Below are 16,070 nucleotides of genomic sequence, written 5' to 3'. Positions count from 1 at the left end.
TATCTGTTTTCAATTGGCACTTAAAACACATTTTGGGCGTACATATGTATATATATATTTCCTGCTTCCAGGGCAATTGGTGAAAATCATATAATGTATAATAGGCAACACCACAAGTTTGCATTATGAATTTAGTTTCCTTTGAGAGTTTTTAAGCTTGACCAAATAGATAAGGGAGGGCTAGAATAATATGAAGTTACACAATAAAATACGAGAATACTATAAGATACTTCAAGGCCAAACAGGAAGAAGGAATCCAATATTCAAACATCAAAATTCAGAGTCAGGCACCAATACAGTTTATTTACACGGCATTGTATAATACTGTAATTTAATATAACAATTTTATCATGGTATGTTGACTGGAAATGAATTCAGTGTCAGTTGATATGTATATGAGTATTGATTGTGTCATTTATTAAACGCTGCAGTATTTTTCACCTACCAAAACATTTCAAGACCTGAACCAAAATCCCTGCTACATTTTTCTGTTCTCTGTAGATCTTAAGAGGTCTAATAGCCTCTGCAGATGAGACACTACCAGCTCTACTGAACAAGGGAATGGAAAACAAGTGTGACTTGAATGTGTTCATTCCTGACAGGGTTAACTATGGGAGAAAAAGAAAGGGCATTACATTGCCTGGTCCTTGAAAATGCAAATTATTAGGTAAATGAAATGTGTAGACTAGCTGTCCCCAAGAAATCTGAATGATTTTGTTCCAACCATTTGAAGGAAGCTACTGTGGCATTTCTAAGAAGCCAATTACTAAAAAGAGAACATATTTTTAAAAGGTTTGATGACTGAAATCAATCTCCTAAAAATAATAATAAAAAACCCTCCATCATACTACTACTTGTATAGCACAATGACTGTAAAATATGTTTTGAGATAGACCTTCCTATCACGAAATCTAGCTTCACAAATGGAAAGGTTTTTTTTAATTTTATTTTCTCATGGTCACATCCTACACCAATCCCTGACAGTAAAATATTTTTTCTAGAATCTTAGCCTCTCCCTTCTTTCCCTATATTATGTTCATTTAATTTCTTTAAAATAAACCTCCCATTATGAATGTAGTGTTCAACTGCAGTAGATACCAAATATGATTTCCACAAGTCACTTATCTGCTGACTTCTCATTTCTCCCTTTTAATCCTCTTTAACAGGTGCTGCTGGAAACAGAGGGTACTGGGAGAAAAGATGGACCGCAAATTTATTAGCCAAGACCTCTAGCTCTCCATCTCATCTGATTTGTGTGGAATGAAGATTGTCTGGATCAGATAAAGCAAGTTGTTTATGCAAAGCAGCCACAATTTAAATTTTACTAAAGGTGTCCTCTTCAGCACTGTGATTCTGCCATCTCCTTGTTCCTTGGAATAGTTTGCTTGGTAAACACGAAGGCTCATTTTGAATGAAGTACACAGACCAGAAATCAAAACTGGAAGGATCTGGAATTCTGTAGCAGTTTAGCTCATTCCACAAGTGGGGATAAAGTCCAGGATGTAATGTTCTGTGGACATAAGCCAAATAGATAACCAGGCACTCAAAAGATACTTTTTGTGAGCTGTAGCCTTCTTATCACATGCTGACAGCAGATGTGTTGCTACCATATCTTTGCTGACAATTTACCAATGCCTGTTCAGGGCTCAACCTAATCTTGAAAACTGCCAGATAATTCGGCTGCTTTTCCTATTGCATTTAGCCTGTGTTCCTCAAAAGCAGAGTCCAAACAGCGACAAGGGGGGCCATCACTCGGCACCATTATGATGCATAGGGTGTGTCCAAACCCTATAAATAATCACCGTTGTTGCTGGGCACAATACTAGTAAAGTCATGATGATAATGGTACCCAGGATGATTAAGACAATGGCCCAAATGTCCAGAATGTGCTTCGGAAGGACGAGTTGGGTAGATTCCATGCTCTCCGAGTTACCCATCATCTTCCTGAGTTCTTCCCTAAAGGAAGAAAAAGGGAAGAAAAGTTATCAACTAGACAAGAAACAAAGCAAAACAAGTTATGGTCCTCCAGAGGCTGCTGAGTTGTAACATCCAGCAATCCTCATCATTGACTGTGATGGTTCAGTTAATCCATGGAAGTTCAAATAAGCATATATATATTTATTTAGCAATAGCAATAACACTGACACATATACCATTTCACAGTGCTTTACAGAGTCAGCATATCCTCCCCAACGATCTGTGTCCTCATTTTACCAATCTCGGAAAGATGGAAGGCTGAGTCAACCTTGAGCTGGTAAGACTCAAACTACCGAACTGCTGGCAGTAGGCAGTCAGTGGAATTAGCCTGCAATACTGCATTCTAACCACTACGTCTTCATGGCTCTTATAACATAAATTTATATTTATATATCAAACTTCTTAATTGCCCATCTCCCTCATTGAGTCTTTTCTTTCCTCTACAGCTCTACATGGGGCTGCCCTTGAAAAGTGTTCAGAGACTACAATTGGTCCAGAATGCAGCCACGCGAGTGATATTGGGTGTACCTAGGTACACCCATGTTACACCTATCCTCTGTGAGCTGCACTGGCTCCCTATTGGTCTCCGAACATGCTTCAAAGTGCTGGTTATCACCTTTAAAGCCCTACATGGCCTAGGACCTGGATATCTCCGTGACCGCCTCCTGCAATATACCTCCCAGCGACCAATAAGATCGCACAGGGTGGGCCTTCTCCGGGTGCCGTCGACTACACAATGTCGTCTGGTGGCTCCTCGGGGGAGAGCCTTCTCTGTAGCTGCCCCGGCCCTATGGAACGATCTACCCCCTGAAATCTGGACCCTCCCTACTCTCTCGGCCTTCCGAAAGTCTGTTAAAACCTGGCTGTTCCGGCAGGCCTGGGGCTGCTGATCTCTGATTGAGCTTCAGCTCCATTAACATTGAGTGTATGCTGTGTCCTTTTTAATTTGCTCTGTTTGTATTTTAACTTTTTTAGTATTTTGTTTTTTAAACTGTTTTTTTATGTAAGCCGCCTGGGATTGGGCAGCATACAAATCTATTAAAACTAAACTAAACTAACTAAACTACAGTAGACACAGCAGTACTGGGGCTTCTTTTAAAGCAGATTAGAACATTTCTCAGAAATCTTACATACATTTTCACCTCTATTTATATATTCATATAAGTGTTTGTAGAATTAAATCATTAAAAATAAAAATATCCAGTTTGTGCCAGCAAGGTTATACGAACCTAATGGAATAGATCACTTTGAGGATAGACACCTGCCCTTATACCATATGGAATTTGATGTAATTTGCTATTTGACTTCCTAAAACATTTTTGTAAACCAGATGTCCTCAATATGCTGCTCTCCAAAAATGTTGGAATTCTAGAATTTGGCCAGTATGTTTGTTTGTTCATAGCCTTTTGGAAATACAGTATTCAAGTCCAATGTATCCGGAAGTCAGAAGGTGAGCCTACATAAATATTAAAAGCTATACACAAATCCATGATCATCATTATCTTTCTGAACTACCTAACAATGTTGTGTTCCTTGTATGGGGGATGGGATGCACATAGGCTAAGTAAACAAAGAAATCCATTTGCATATTGTAGGATAAAACGGATGCTGTTCATATCAGAATGTCCACATTTCTCCCTTTTTATGGAGGCTGGCATTCATGTGTTGGATATTATCAGGCCAGCTGAATGTGTAGAAGGATAGGATATATGACATAATGACAGAAAAGCAGCTTTTAAAGTTGGGTTGCTGTTTATATTCTTATTTTATTTTTCTTCCATTCAATTATGTCCAATTCTCAGAGACTGTCCAGACAAATCCAAGAAGTTTTCCTGGCAAAGTGTTCTTTCTTAGGGCTGAGACAAAATGACTGGTCCAAGGTTGCCTTGTTCCTAAGGCAAGCCTAGAATTCCCGGTCCCCTAGTTTCTAGCATGATGCCTTAATCGGGCTCTCTACTCTATATATTAAACAAGTACAAACTATTCTTTTCAACAGGAGAACCTTTTGGGGAGTGGAAAATCATGTACTCTGATACTATACAATAAACTATGTTGTAAAAGTATTTACTATGTGTAATTATGACCTTAATTAGCCTTTGGTTTTATAATCTGATGGGAAGCAACATTGCCCTCAGGGGCAACAGGGTTTGGAGAAAAATGGTATATTATGCAGGTTGACTGTTTTATTTATAATTAGCTGATAATCCGGAATTGCTCAGGTATTTATTTATCCCAACCCTCCTTCCATGAACGTTACCACAATTTCTAATGTTGGCTTTCCCCCCTTACCGGAGGGAGCCCCCTTGTGGAGTACTGTGAAGCTGTTAGCATGGCAACTCCACAGCGCTGTTCAGTAGAAGCCATTTTAAGGCAGTATGGTAGAAGCCATTTTAAGGTACAACAGGCTGTATCTGAATAGAACATCCTCCCTAACCGAGGGGTGTTAGGGGTATCTTACCCCATAGTATTTGTTTCCAAAGAGTAAGTAATCTGTGTACCAAGTTTGGTTGAAATTGCTTGAGGCGTTCGAGAGTTATGCTGGAACACACCCACCCACCCACAGACATTTTATATATATAGAAAAAAATAATAAAGGCTGGATAAAAATAAATAAAAATACATTTAAAGAACATGGGAATAGTAGAAACAGATAACTATTTATCCCTTCTTGCATAGTTTCTCTTCCAACTTTTTTGCAAACCAAGGAATGTTTACAAATACATGCACAGAAATACATATACATCTTTCTTTGCATCATTTTTTTTCTTGTGATAGGGAGGAGGGATATTTTTAGCCATGATCCATTGAAACAAAGGCCAATGCACTCAGCTATTAGTCAACTTGAAAGGATGACAAGTGAGCACTGATTGGCTGGCAACTCCCTGTGCTCATTAGTGCTACAAAGGGCAAACTAGTGATCAGCAGTTTTATGTGACTCCTTGACTCAGATACATATAGCCATGACTACATCCACACCATCTCAATATCTGAATAGATCTGCAAATTTTGTCTTAAAGAGAGGCACAGAAATGGTGGTCATCTTGAAAACATCCATGAATAAAACGTATTTCAGAACATTTAATCATTGCCTTCTCAAGAGCACAAACAATACTAGCCCTTCCTACTATCAGTCACCCTATAGAAAATTGTCTGATACTCTAGATTTATAAACTGTGACACTACTCCTAGCTAGATGCAATAATATGCGAGAATCACCTTGAGGGAGAAGAATAAGTATTCCTGCTACTTTACCTGCAACTTCTCTTTAAAAATTTTCTTTAAAGTCTTTCTCTGTACAAAAATTAGCAGATGTGAATATGAATTCTCAACTAATAGAAAGATTTTTTTTTAATTAAGTCAACTACATCATTTAAAGATATTGCAGAAAAAGCAGTTTTAAAATGTAGGGTGAAACTAAACCCATATACAGGAAATGTAAGCACTGAATTAAATAAATGTCATTTCTGGAAAATTATGTAAACAGTATAGGCATATATATTTATTCAAAGTAAATCCTTTTGACTTCAATGAACTTTATTCTTATGTAGAGATTGCAATTTTCAAACATGCATGGACTGAAATATAAAAATCTACTTATCCACTGTCCAGGTTTTTTTTTTAATGGTTTATTGTATTTTTATGTACTCCCATCTTTAAGACATATTTCTTCAAATTAATTTACTTCAGATTAAGTAAATGAGGCAATTGAGCTTTTAATATGCTCAGCACAATATTTTACCCCCTCCAACTCATCACTCATCTAAAACTGAATTCTGCAGTGTCCCCATCACATATACCTTGTCTCTTGAAAAAATGTCAGAAAAAGAGAGCATAGACATAAAAATTGATATCAGACTCTGTTTTATGGCTCAGTGTTTTGTATTTTTTTAAAAAACAACAACAATATTTTAGCAAACATGTCTTAGGAGGTAGCTTTCCCCAACCTAGTCAATAAGTAATTGATTATTTAATACCATATATATATATATATATATATATATATATATATATATATATATATATATATATATATATATATATATATCCTGATTTTAACCCCAAGCATTTCTGAGAGAGATCTCATTTTTTAATGAGCATTTTTTAGAGCCAAGGTGGCGCAGTGGTTAAATGCAGCACTGCAGGCTACTGCTAGATCAGCAGTTCAGCGGTTCAAATCTCACCGGCTCAGGGTTGACTCAGCCTTCCATCCTTCCGAGGTGGGTAAAATGAGGACCCAGATTGTTGGGGGCAATATGCTGACTCTCTGTAAACCGCTTAGAGAGGGCTGAAAGCCCTATGAAGTGGTATATAAGTCTACTGCTATTGCTATATTGCTATTGCTATTAAGCTGAGCTTAAAATTTACTAAGTTGATGAAAAAAGATAGCAAGAAAATGTTAACAAGAACTTACAACTGTTTGGAAGGATAAGTTAGAATATTATGGAACACAAATATAATAGGCTTAGTTTCCAGTGAAAAATATTACTGCAGCCCTTACAGGGAACAACGTCTTGTCTAAGTGATCTAATTTACTCAACCATTATAATAATGACTTAACACTAGGCTCTGGACGTTTTCCATGTCAGGAATAATTTATAAATGAACTACTTTAATTCATACTGTAATCCTATGCACAATTACTCATAATTATTACTCATTGTACAATAATATAGATATTACTTCTAGGATCCTCGGATTTTTGTATCTGCACTGAGGTCACAAATAAAGCAACACATGTTGGTTTATCTGAGTCCTCTACAAATTATGATGACACAAAAATGGTGACAGATACAAGTGCAAGTGTCTGCTCTTCTTGCATTTACAACCTCCTTTTCAAGCAAAGATGTAAGTCACCTGGTTTTGTGTCGTGATGCACATTTTGTCAGTTCCCTCTTTATCCCCTGTGTCCTCAACAGGCACTTTTGCTAACAGAAGCCTTTCTCTCTTTTTGAAACTTCTCTCCTTGCTTATGGTAATCCTGATCCATGCCAGGACCCTGCACATTTAGGCTATAGAAAAGAAATACACAATGGACAGCTACATGCTACGTGATTAATAGTTAAGGTTTTGCTTTGCACTGGAATCTTCTATCAATTTAAATGGATTTGGATCTGATTGGCCCATAAATCCAAGAAAAGGCATACAATAAATCATGTTTGATTAAGATGTAATTGGCTTAACAGATATGAAAGGAGACCTGGATACAAATTCCTTTAACCCCTCTCCTCCCACTTTTTAGCTCCAAACTGACTAATTTGACACCACTTTTGCAATTTCTTCTCCAGACTTGGTAGGAGCCTGTTGTGACTTTGACGTCAGAATGAGCAGGTTAAGCTGGAGTCAAGATAAAGATTTTCTTAAGTAATCAAGATCAAAGATAACATTGTTACATCAAAGTTTGTGTGGATTCAAAGGCCAGCTACACCCATCTTCATGCCTCAAAGAGATGACTTGTTAAAACATAGGCATTTTGTAAGAAGCCTGCAAGCAAACCCCAAATCGAATAAAAGTCCTATTTTGATTTCTCATATTTAATAAGGAGCATTTTTTCCACGTCTCAAAAGATTATTAATTGACCATGTTAACAACCATCTACTCATTTGCTGTGGTTTAACAAAGTCATTTTAACAATTGTTAGGAATGCACTGCTATTAGCATGTCAAGGCAGTTATGCTTAATCTGTTGCTCAGATTCATACTTTTTACAGTCAACAGCTCAGTGTTTTCTATAGATTTGTCAAAAGTTGCCCTAGAAATAAATTTAATTTGAATCCAAGTTTCTCTACAAAGTCCTTGTAGGTGAAACGAGAATATGGAAGCCTTGCTGCCCAATCTTTGTACATATGGTTATTTCTAGAGCACTTCTATACCCGTTACTAGGATTTTAAAAGGGGGTGTACATGTGCTGAGTTATAGTTACAAAATTATTCAGAACTAGGAAGGTGGGTAGGTTGATAACAGCAACCAACAAGGAGCAATGCGAATTTAGTTATTTATTTAAGAAAATTTATATGACTGCCCAATTCACTCCCAGGACTCTGGGTGGCTTACAAAGATAAAACCCCAATATACAAACAATAAAAAGCAACACCCCCCCCCCCCCGCCGCCCTGCCCTAAACAACATCAGTCAAATAAGCCACACTCAAATAAGTGTCAAAGTAGGGACCAATCTTATCTCTTCGGGGAATGATGTTCCACAGATAGGGAGCCACCAGGGAGAAGGCCCTTCTTCTTGGTCCCAATAGATATACCTCCTTAAGATTGGGGAGCTGTGGCATTCCCTGCCTTCCTATTCTGGTGGGTTGGGTAGATGTGATCGGGAAAAGGTGGCCCTTTAAATACCGTGGTCCCAAGCCATGGCTTTAAAGGTGGCAATCAGTACTTTAACTGGACCTGGGAACAACCAATTCAGCTCCTGCAGGAGAGATGACACATGTGCACACGTAGGCCTGCACAAAACCATCCAAACTGCTGCATTTTGAACCAATTGAAGTTTCCAGACACTTTTCAAAGGCAGCCTCATGCACAGTGGGTTACAGTGATCAAGGTGGGAGATGACTAGGGTGGGAATGGCTGTGAGCAGGGATTGTTCATCTAGGAAAGGGCATAGCTGGTGCATAACCCACCGTTGCACAAAGGCCCTCCTGGCCACAACTGCCACCTGTTCCTTGTAAAGGAGTCATGAATCTAAGAGAACCTCCATAATATATATTGGATCTGTCTGGCATGGTGCCACCCATCCAAGAGCAGAGATGGCAATTGTTCATGGACCAAAGAACCCCAAACCCAGAGCCATTTGTCCTTGCCAGGGTTTTGTTTCAGTCTGTTGCTCCCCATCCAGCCTCCAAGCATTACGAGAGGGATGTCATGGCATCACTTAGCTCACCATGGGCCAAGACATAGATGGATGTCATCAGCATATTGATGATATCTCAACTTTTGGTCGTCAGATGATATCACCCAATGGCTTCATGTAAACAGAAGCAGAGAAAGTGCCAAGCCCTAAAGGACTCCACAAAACAGAGGACAAAGACTGGACTTCTTACCATCTGAAAAGGTCCACAGAGGAGAAAAGTGAACTAGGGTAACACAGAACACTCTCCCCACTCCCAACCATGATATAGAAAGTCACTCAGAGGTCACGTAGAGAGGGTATACCATAGCAAGGATAGAGATCATCCAAAAGAGCAACCAATGCCCTTTCTGTCCCGTATCCAGACCTGAACCCTAATTAAAAAGGGTTCAGTTACCATATTTTTCAGACTATGACACACCTTTTTCCCTCCAAAAAGAGGCTGAAAATCTGGGTGCGTCTTATACACTGAATACAGCATTTTTGGCCTCCTGAAATCCTGCTCCTTCACCAAAATGGCTGTGCATAGCCTTTAGGGGGCTTATAGAGTGTTTCTGGGGACTGGGGAAGGCAAAAATGAGTGAACAACAGACTGTTTTTGCTCCCTCAGCCCCCAGGAGCACTATAAGCCTCCTAAAGACTATGCATGCCCTTTTTTTTCCACAAAAAAACGGGCCTGTTTTTGTGAAAAACAGGCCATTTTCTTGCTTGGTTTTGCTCCCTGCCAGCCCCCCGGCCCCCAGGAATACTCTACAAACCTCCTAAAGCCTATGAATGCCCCTTTTTTGGTGAAAATGGGCCATTTTGGGGAGGTCTGCAGAGTGCAAAAACATATATTTTTTTTAAATTTGCCTCTTCAAAATCCCTGGAGAAACCCCTGGAGCTGTGCAACTACTTTCTCAATAACCTTCTCTGGAAAGGGAAGACTGAAGAGAAGATGAAATCATTTTTTAAAAAGTAAAATAAATAATTAATTTAGGGTAGGCTTTCTCTATCTAACGACAATCAGCCATTAGAACCACAATTATATAGATACAGGGCTCTCATATCAGAACTGCAAAAATCCAAATAATAAATTGACAATAGCAAACAGGAAGATCTACATTTCTTTGCTTCATCTAATGGCTATTTGGAGTTCTTTAGCCCTTATATGTATTCATAGACTAGAACTAACTTCAAGATCAGATTTAGGTCTATTCCTAATAGAATCTTAGCGATCGCACTGATCCTCAATAGTAATGTAAACCCATATTTTGAAGTAGTAGAAATTCTACCATTGTAGTATTGTGCTTTCCTTAAAAATCCTCTAATGAACAAAAGTTTCCTATCCCACAAGTATAATGTTCTACTGCCAAGCAGCTGATATTTTTTGTTAAAGTTTCATCTATGGACTTTCCCTTCATTTGTTGCCAAGAAGACATCACTTTGGGTCTAATGCTTAAGAACAACAGAACATAAGGTAGCTTATCTTCATTGTGACAGTCCTTTAAATAATTCAATATATTTAGCATATCATTTCAAGTTATAGAAGATCTTTAATCTGTCCTTGTGGGAACTACCTCTAAACTCTTTTTTACCCCATTCATGCCAGTTACTCAGATATTCTGATATGATATCTACTCTTGAGGTCAAAATAAAGTATGCAAAACAAAAATAAAGCTTACGTATCCTGTGGTATGAGAAAATGTTATTTTTATCCATCTCCATTACTGATTCTAAAATCATCTGTGCTGCTTAACACATGTTAAGCCATAACTTATGTAAGCACAGTTTCTCAAAGAAACTGAAATTGGCTAGTTTAAAAACCATGTTTTGCAAACTACAATGGTTGTGACTTGCCAGGACTAAACTGAGCCAACTATTTTTAGGGCTCTTATAAACCCCAAAACCAGTGCAAGGTGGGAACTATGGCCCATTTTCAAAGGTCTTCTTTATGGAGATGCAAGCAAAAAGAAGCTAAGAACATCCAGTAGGAGAGAAAAAAAACTACCATCCCCCTGAGTTGCTGCTGCAATTTAGTGAAGGGTAAATGAATATAATCCACTACTAAATAATATTGGAACAGCAAAACTAAGAATTAAAGAAAAATAACCCATCGGAGATATTTTGTTAATTGAATAGAAAAATGTGGAAGAGGATTGTAAAGATTATAGCTGCAGATTTATGGATTTAAATTCCCTGAATTCTTAGAAATGGCCTTGTTGGGTGGGGAATTCTGAGAGCTGATGTCTAACATCTGGTATGGAAGGCATGTGTTTGGCTTACCTACATATTAGAGAACAAATATAGATGTACATGTACATATACACACATTAAATATGCATTAAATATAAGGTGCTTTTTTGTTCTAAAAAGATCTACCTTTATGGGAAACATTTGTGACATTGCTTATGAAACTGCTGCTGGCCCATCCCTGCTGTTCTTTTGACCTCACCTCTTTCTTCAGAGCTGACCAGGTTATGGTTACTTGCTTTGACATAAATAGCATGGTTGCCCAGTTCAGATATTGTCCAAAGTAGCTCACTCTATCTTAGAAAGAAGCAGCACAGAAGAAAGAGCATACTCATACTGGAAACCAAATTGCTGCCAAGCATCCTAATAATGAAGCGATTAGAAACATGTCTCTTTCTCTAGCAATTCTAGCAAATGCTAGAGAAAAAAAATTGTCATAGCCAATGTGGAATTTAACAAGAACTAATTGCTATTTGTGCCTTAGCATGTCTTAAACTAATGGAGAGGGACATATTCCTGACTTTCTCCAATCACAAGGACAACTTCTACACAATGTACTTGTACTTGTACTTGACGCCTCTTCACCCATCGTGGGTATAGGCGACTTCCATGGAAATTTGATGCCACTGTAAAAGGAGTGGATACGGCGATCCATGGAAGCTGTTTCGGCTGGATATACCCAAGGGGACGCCAAATGCTACCATAAAGATCCAAGTGAGAAAGGACCTCAAGGGACTTCTTCTCACGAATTATCAAAACTTCGTATTTCGTATTTCGTATTTATTTAGCATTTATAGGCCGCCCTTTTCCCTGAGGGGACTCAGGGCGGCTTACAATAGTAAGGGAAAGGGGGTGAAAGACAAATTACAGAGAAAAAAAAATGTGAGATAACTAAAAAGTACTAAAACACAACATTCACTCAGCATTCGGGAGGGGCAATAAAATTTATCCCCAGGCCTGACGGGCTAGCCAGATCTTGAGTGCTGTACGGAAGGCCTGGACTGTGGTCAGGGTACGAATCTCCACGGGGAGATTGTTCCATAGCGTCGGAGCAGCAACTGAGAAGGCTCTCCTCCGGGTGGTCGCCAGTCGGCACTGACTGGCGGATGGAATACGGAGGAGGCCCGCTCTATGCGATCTGATGGGACGCAGGGAGGTTATTGGCAGAAGGCGGTCTCTCAGATAGTCAGATCCACTACCATGGAGCACTTTATGGGTGGTAAGTAAGACCTTGAATTGCACCCGGAGATCCACAGGCAGCCAGCGCAGCTCGCGGAGGATAGGTGTTATGTGGGCGAACCGAGGTGCGCCCACGATCACTCGCGCGGCCGCGTTCTGTACTAGCTGAAGTCTCCGGGTGCTCTTCAAGGGCAGCCCCATGTAGAGCACATTGCAGTATTCCAGCTTAGAGATCACAAGGGCTCGAGTGACTGTCGTGAGAGCCTCCCGATTCAGGTAGGGCCGCAACTGGCGCACCAGGCGAACCTGGGCAAATGCCCCCCTGGTCACAGCTGATAGATGGTGATCAAAACTCAGCTGTGGATCCAGGAGGACTCCCAAGTTGCGGGCCCTGTCTGAGGGGTGTAAAATTTGTCCCCCCAGCCTGATTGATGGTACGGTGGTCAAATTATTGGGAGGAAAACACAACAGCCACTCGGTCTTGTCTGGGTTGAGCACCAGTTTGTTTGCTCTCATCCAGTCTTTAACAGCTTCCAGACCCTGGTTCATCACGTCCACCGCTTCATTGAGTTGGCACGGGGCGGACAGATACAATTGTGTATCGTCCGCATATTGGTGATACTTTATCCCGTGCCTCCGAATGATCTCGCCCAGCGGTTTCATGTATATGTTAAATAGGAGGGGGGACAAGACCGACCCCTGTGGCACCCCATATGTTAGGGGCCTCGGGGACGATCTCTGCCCACCCACCAACACCGACTGCGACCTGTCCGAGAGGTAGGAGGAGAACCACTGCAAGACAGTGCCGCCCACTCCCACCTCCCGCAGTCGTCGCAGAAGGATACCATGGTCGATGGTATCGAAAGCCGCTGAGAGGTCAAGGAGAACTAGGATGGACGCAAAGCCTCCATCCCTAGCTCTCCAGAGATCATCGGTCAATGCGACCAAAGCAGTTTCTGTGCTGTAACCTGGTCTGAAGCCGGACTGGAAGGGGTCAAGATAGTTTGCTTCCTCCAAGGTACGCTGAAGCTGGAGAGCAACCACTTTCTCAACAACCTTCCCCACAAAGGGAAGGTTGGAGACTGGACGGTAGTTATTAAGAATAGCTGGATCCAAAGACGGTTTCTTCAGAAGGGGTCTCACCACCGCTGCCTTAAGCTCGGTGGGGAAGTGCCCCTCCCGAAGAGATGCAACAACAACCGCTTGGATCCAGCCTCGTGTCACCTCACTGCTGTTGGCAACCAGCCAGGAGGGACACGGGTCCAGTACACAAGTGGAGGTACTCACAGCTCGCATAGCCTTGTCCACATCCCCAGAGGCAACTTCCCAAAATAAACATTTTTTCCCTCTGCTTACCCCCATAGCAATCCCTGGAAACTTATTCTCACTGTACACATGAATAACTCAGACTGCAAAAGAATCCAAAGTGGGCCGTGAAAGCAAGTCAACAGTCAAATTGCCTTCTGAACCATGGAAGGAATCTTATATTTTCTACAAATTTTATTTGGTCAAATCAATATATGTCCCCCAACAGCACCAACACAGGACGAAGCATACACAAGATTAGAAGAGCCATGACATGTTGATCATCTTATACTTGTCATAATATTTCAGCAACACCCCATATGTAAGACAAACAGGATAAACTTTGGAAAAAAGAATAAATGGGTACAAGTTTGACATCAGACTCAAAACAAGGACAAAGGAATTTCAGTGATTCAACCGCCCCAACCCCTCTACTGTGGATTTCAAATGACTATTTTGAAAAAAAAAAAGACTTTAACAGCATCAGTGAAATGGTTGAGCTTACATACATCATAAGGTTTAAGACTTTCTCAAAGGCCTCATTGAACTTAATGAGTTTTAACATATTACAATAGATACTTATTGCTACAACAAAAGACATCTCAAGTGATAAAAGTATTTGTAATTTGTCTCATGTGTTATCTGCATAATCAACCTGTCTCCCGCTCTTTTCTCCTTCGCCTCCACATCCTTCTAATCACTGTATGTGTATAAAATTTGTTAGTCAGAAAAATTGCAATCAGACTCCTCCTGATTTATGCTAACACAGCTCTCCTACAATGCCTCCCGAAACACATTTTCAGTCATCCCACAGCTAAGTGCTATGAAGAGAAAGAAAGCACAAAGCTGGCAACTAAGCACAAATAACTGGATATATTTGTAACCCGTAAATTGGATATATTTGTAAGGGCTTTCAGGAAGAAGTTTCATCAAGAATGTTCTTTAGAAAAGAGGAAACAAATCCAGCATTCAAAGACTGCATCAACATGTCATTTCATCTATATGCCTCAAGGCCTGTATGTCTCAAAGGCTCACCTGGGAGGTGGGGGGGAGAACACCTCCTGGAAATACAATAGCTTAGAAAGCTTGTTTAAAGGCAGCCAAATGAAATTACTGACAACCCTATCTGAGAAAGATGACTCTCAAACCTGAAAAGGGAACTTATGAAAAGCAGACCAAATGGCAAAGGATTTCTTTTTTTAACCATGTGGAGTTTCCCCTGGAACCGAAAAATAGAGAAACGAATCAAATGGGTGAGAAATGTCAACCGTGCAAGTGGGAAAGGAAGTGCCAAAGCTCTAAAAACAAGAAATCGGTTGTTTTGTTTTTTTTAAAGATCCACCAAGCCGTCGAAAATTTACTGTAGTTCACCCTGAATGGCTAAGAACTCCCGACACCAGTTCCGGCTTACCCCGAAATTGCACAGCAATCCGAATCAAAGGGGAAGGAAAGCATTGCTACCTACTGACTTAACTTACCCAAGTTAGTTGCCGGAGATAAAGGCTCCCATGGCTGTATCCTTGGAGGAAGAGTCACGGACTTCGAGGGTAATGTTCAAGCGTCCCTCCAGTTCAGAACCGGCCCCTTCGCTCCCTCCGCGCCAGCCCTCTCCCTTCGAAAATCACCTGCCCCGTTCGGTGGGTCAAAGGGGCAAGAAGCCCTTCGCGCACTCCAGCGGGAAGGTCGTCTTGCGTTCAGGCAGGAAGAGGCGAGTTTCCGGGCACTGGAAACGTCTGCCGCCCGACGTGATGCTTCCCTTCTCGAGGAAGGAGTAAAAATGCCGCAGAAGGGTTTTCTCGTCCGGCGTAAAAGTAATAGAATGATTCTGTTTAGCTTGGCGGGCAGGCAGGCTGGCAGCCGTTCGCAGAAGGGTTGGAGCTCCCCTTCTATTCTCAAGAGCGAGCCGAATGAATTCCAAGGCTTGAATTGCTCTCGTCCGTCCGTCTTCGTTTGTCTCGTTGCCCACTAGGCCACCTAGTGGTGGATGAAGGCGTGAAAATGCCTCGACAGGCGCTTAGTGCCAAAGGGAGATAGGGAAGATAGGGAAGTATCATCAGTATCATCAAACTGGGGTCGACTCCTAGATAGATGTTCTCTATAGCTATCTTTCCCTCGTGTTTTTCAGGTCTCCCCAAAATGCAGCCATAGCTTCTCGTGTCTATGGAGATTCTTAGTCATCCAGGTCATGGTTGTCCAAAAGGTGCTTTTGTTTTTCAAGAGGCCATTGGACTTTCTGGTTTTTCTTTGAAGATGTTTCGCTTCTCATCCAAGAAGCTTCTTCAGCAGAGCTGAAAAAAAGCACTTCTGGGACACGTGTCACTTCTGTAAATGAAACCACCCACCTTGAGCTGGCCGTCCACTTTTTCCTTCCTTCCGCCTTTCCAGGCAGTAGAGTCTTCTCCAGAGAGCCATGTCCTTAGTTGATTTCCTCAAGAAAAAAATGGATGGAAACTAATCAAAGAGAGAAGCAACCTGGAATTAAGGAGAAACTTTATAATAGAACAATTAACCAGCGAAACAGCTT

At 40.8% G+C, this 16,070-nt stretch overlaps 1 protein-coding gene across 1 annotated transcript; it reads right to left on the bottom strand.

The window, feature by feature from the left end:
- Positions 1 to 283: 283 nt before the first annotated feature.
- On the bottom strand, positions 284 to 15,488 carry SMIM3 (small integral membrane protein 3). The gene is made up of 2 exons (XM_032212074.1): positions 15,025 to 15,488; positions 284 to 1,956 (listed from the first exon to the last, which is right to left on the bottom strand). The coding sequence occupies exon 2, from the start codon at positions 1,938 to 1,940 to the stop codon at positions 1,749 to 1,751; it is 192 nt and encodes a 63-aa protein (XP_032067965.1). The 5' UTR covers positions 1,941 to 1,956; positions 15,025 to 15,488; the 3' UTR covers positions 284 to 1,748.
- Positions 15,489 to 16,070: the final 582 nt, after the last annotated feature.

Source organism: Thamnophis elegans, chromosome 2, assembly GCF_009769535.1.
Source record: "Thamnophis elegans isolate rThaEle1 chromosome 2, rThaEle1.pri, whole genome shotgun sequence".
In the NCBI taxonomy this organism is placed as follows: Eukaryota; Metazoa; Chordata; class Lepidosauria; order Squamata; family Colubridae; genus Thamnophis; species Thamnophis elegans.
Note: the sequence above shows the minus strand (reverse complement) of the source record. Positions and strands in the feature narration are given on the sequence as shown.

Bases quoted from the DNA above. Each gene is read 5' to 3' on its own strand.
- SMIM3 (XM_032212074.1), bottom strand. From the start codon at position 1,940: ATGATGGGTAACTCGGAGAGCATGGAATCTACCCAACTCGTCCTTCCG.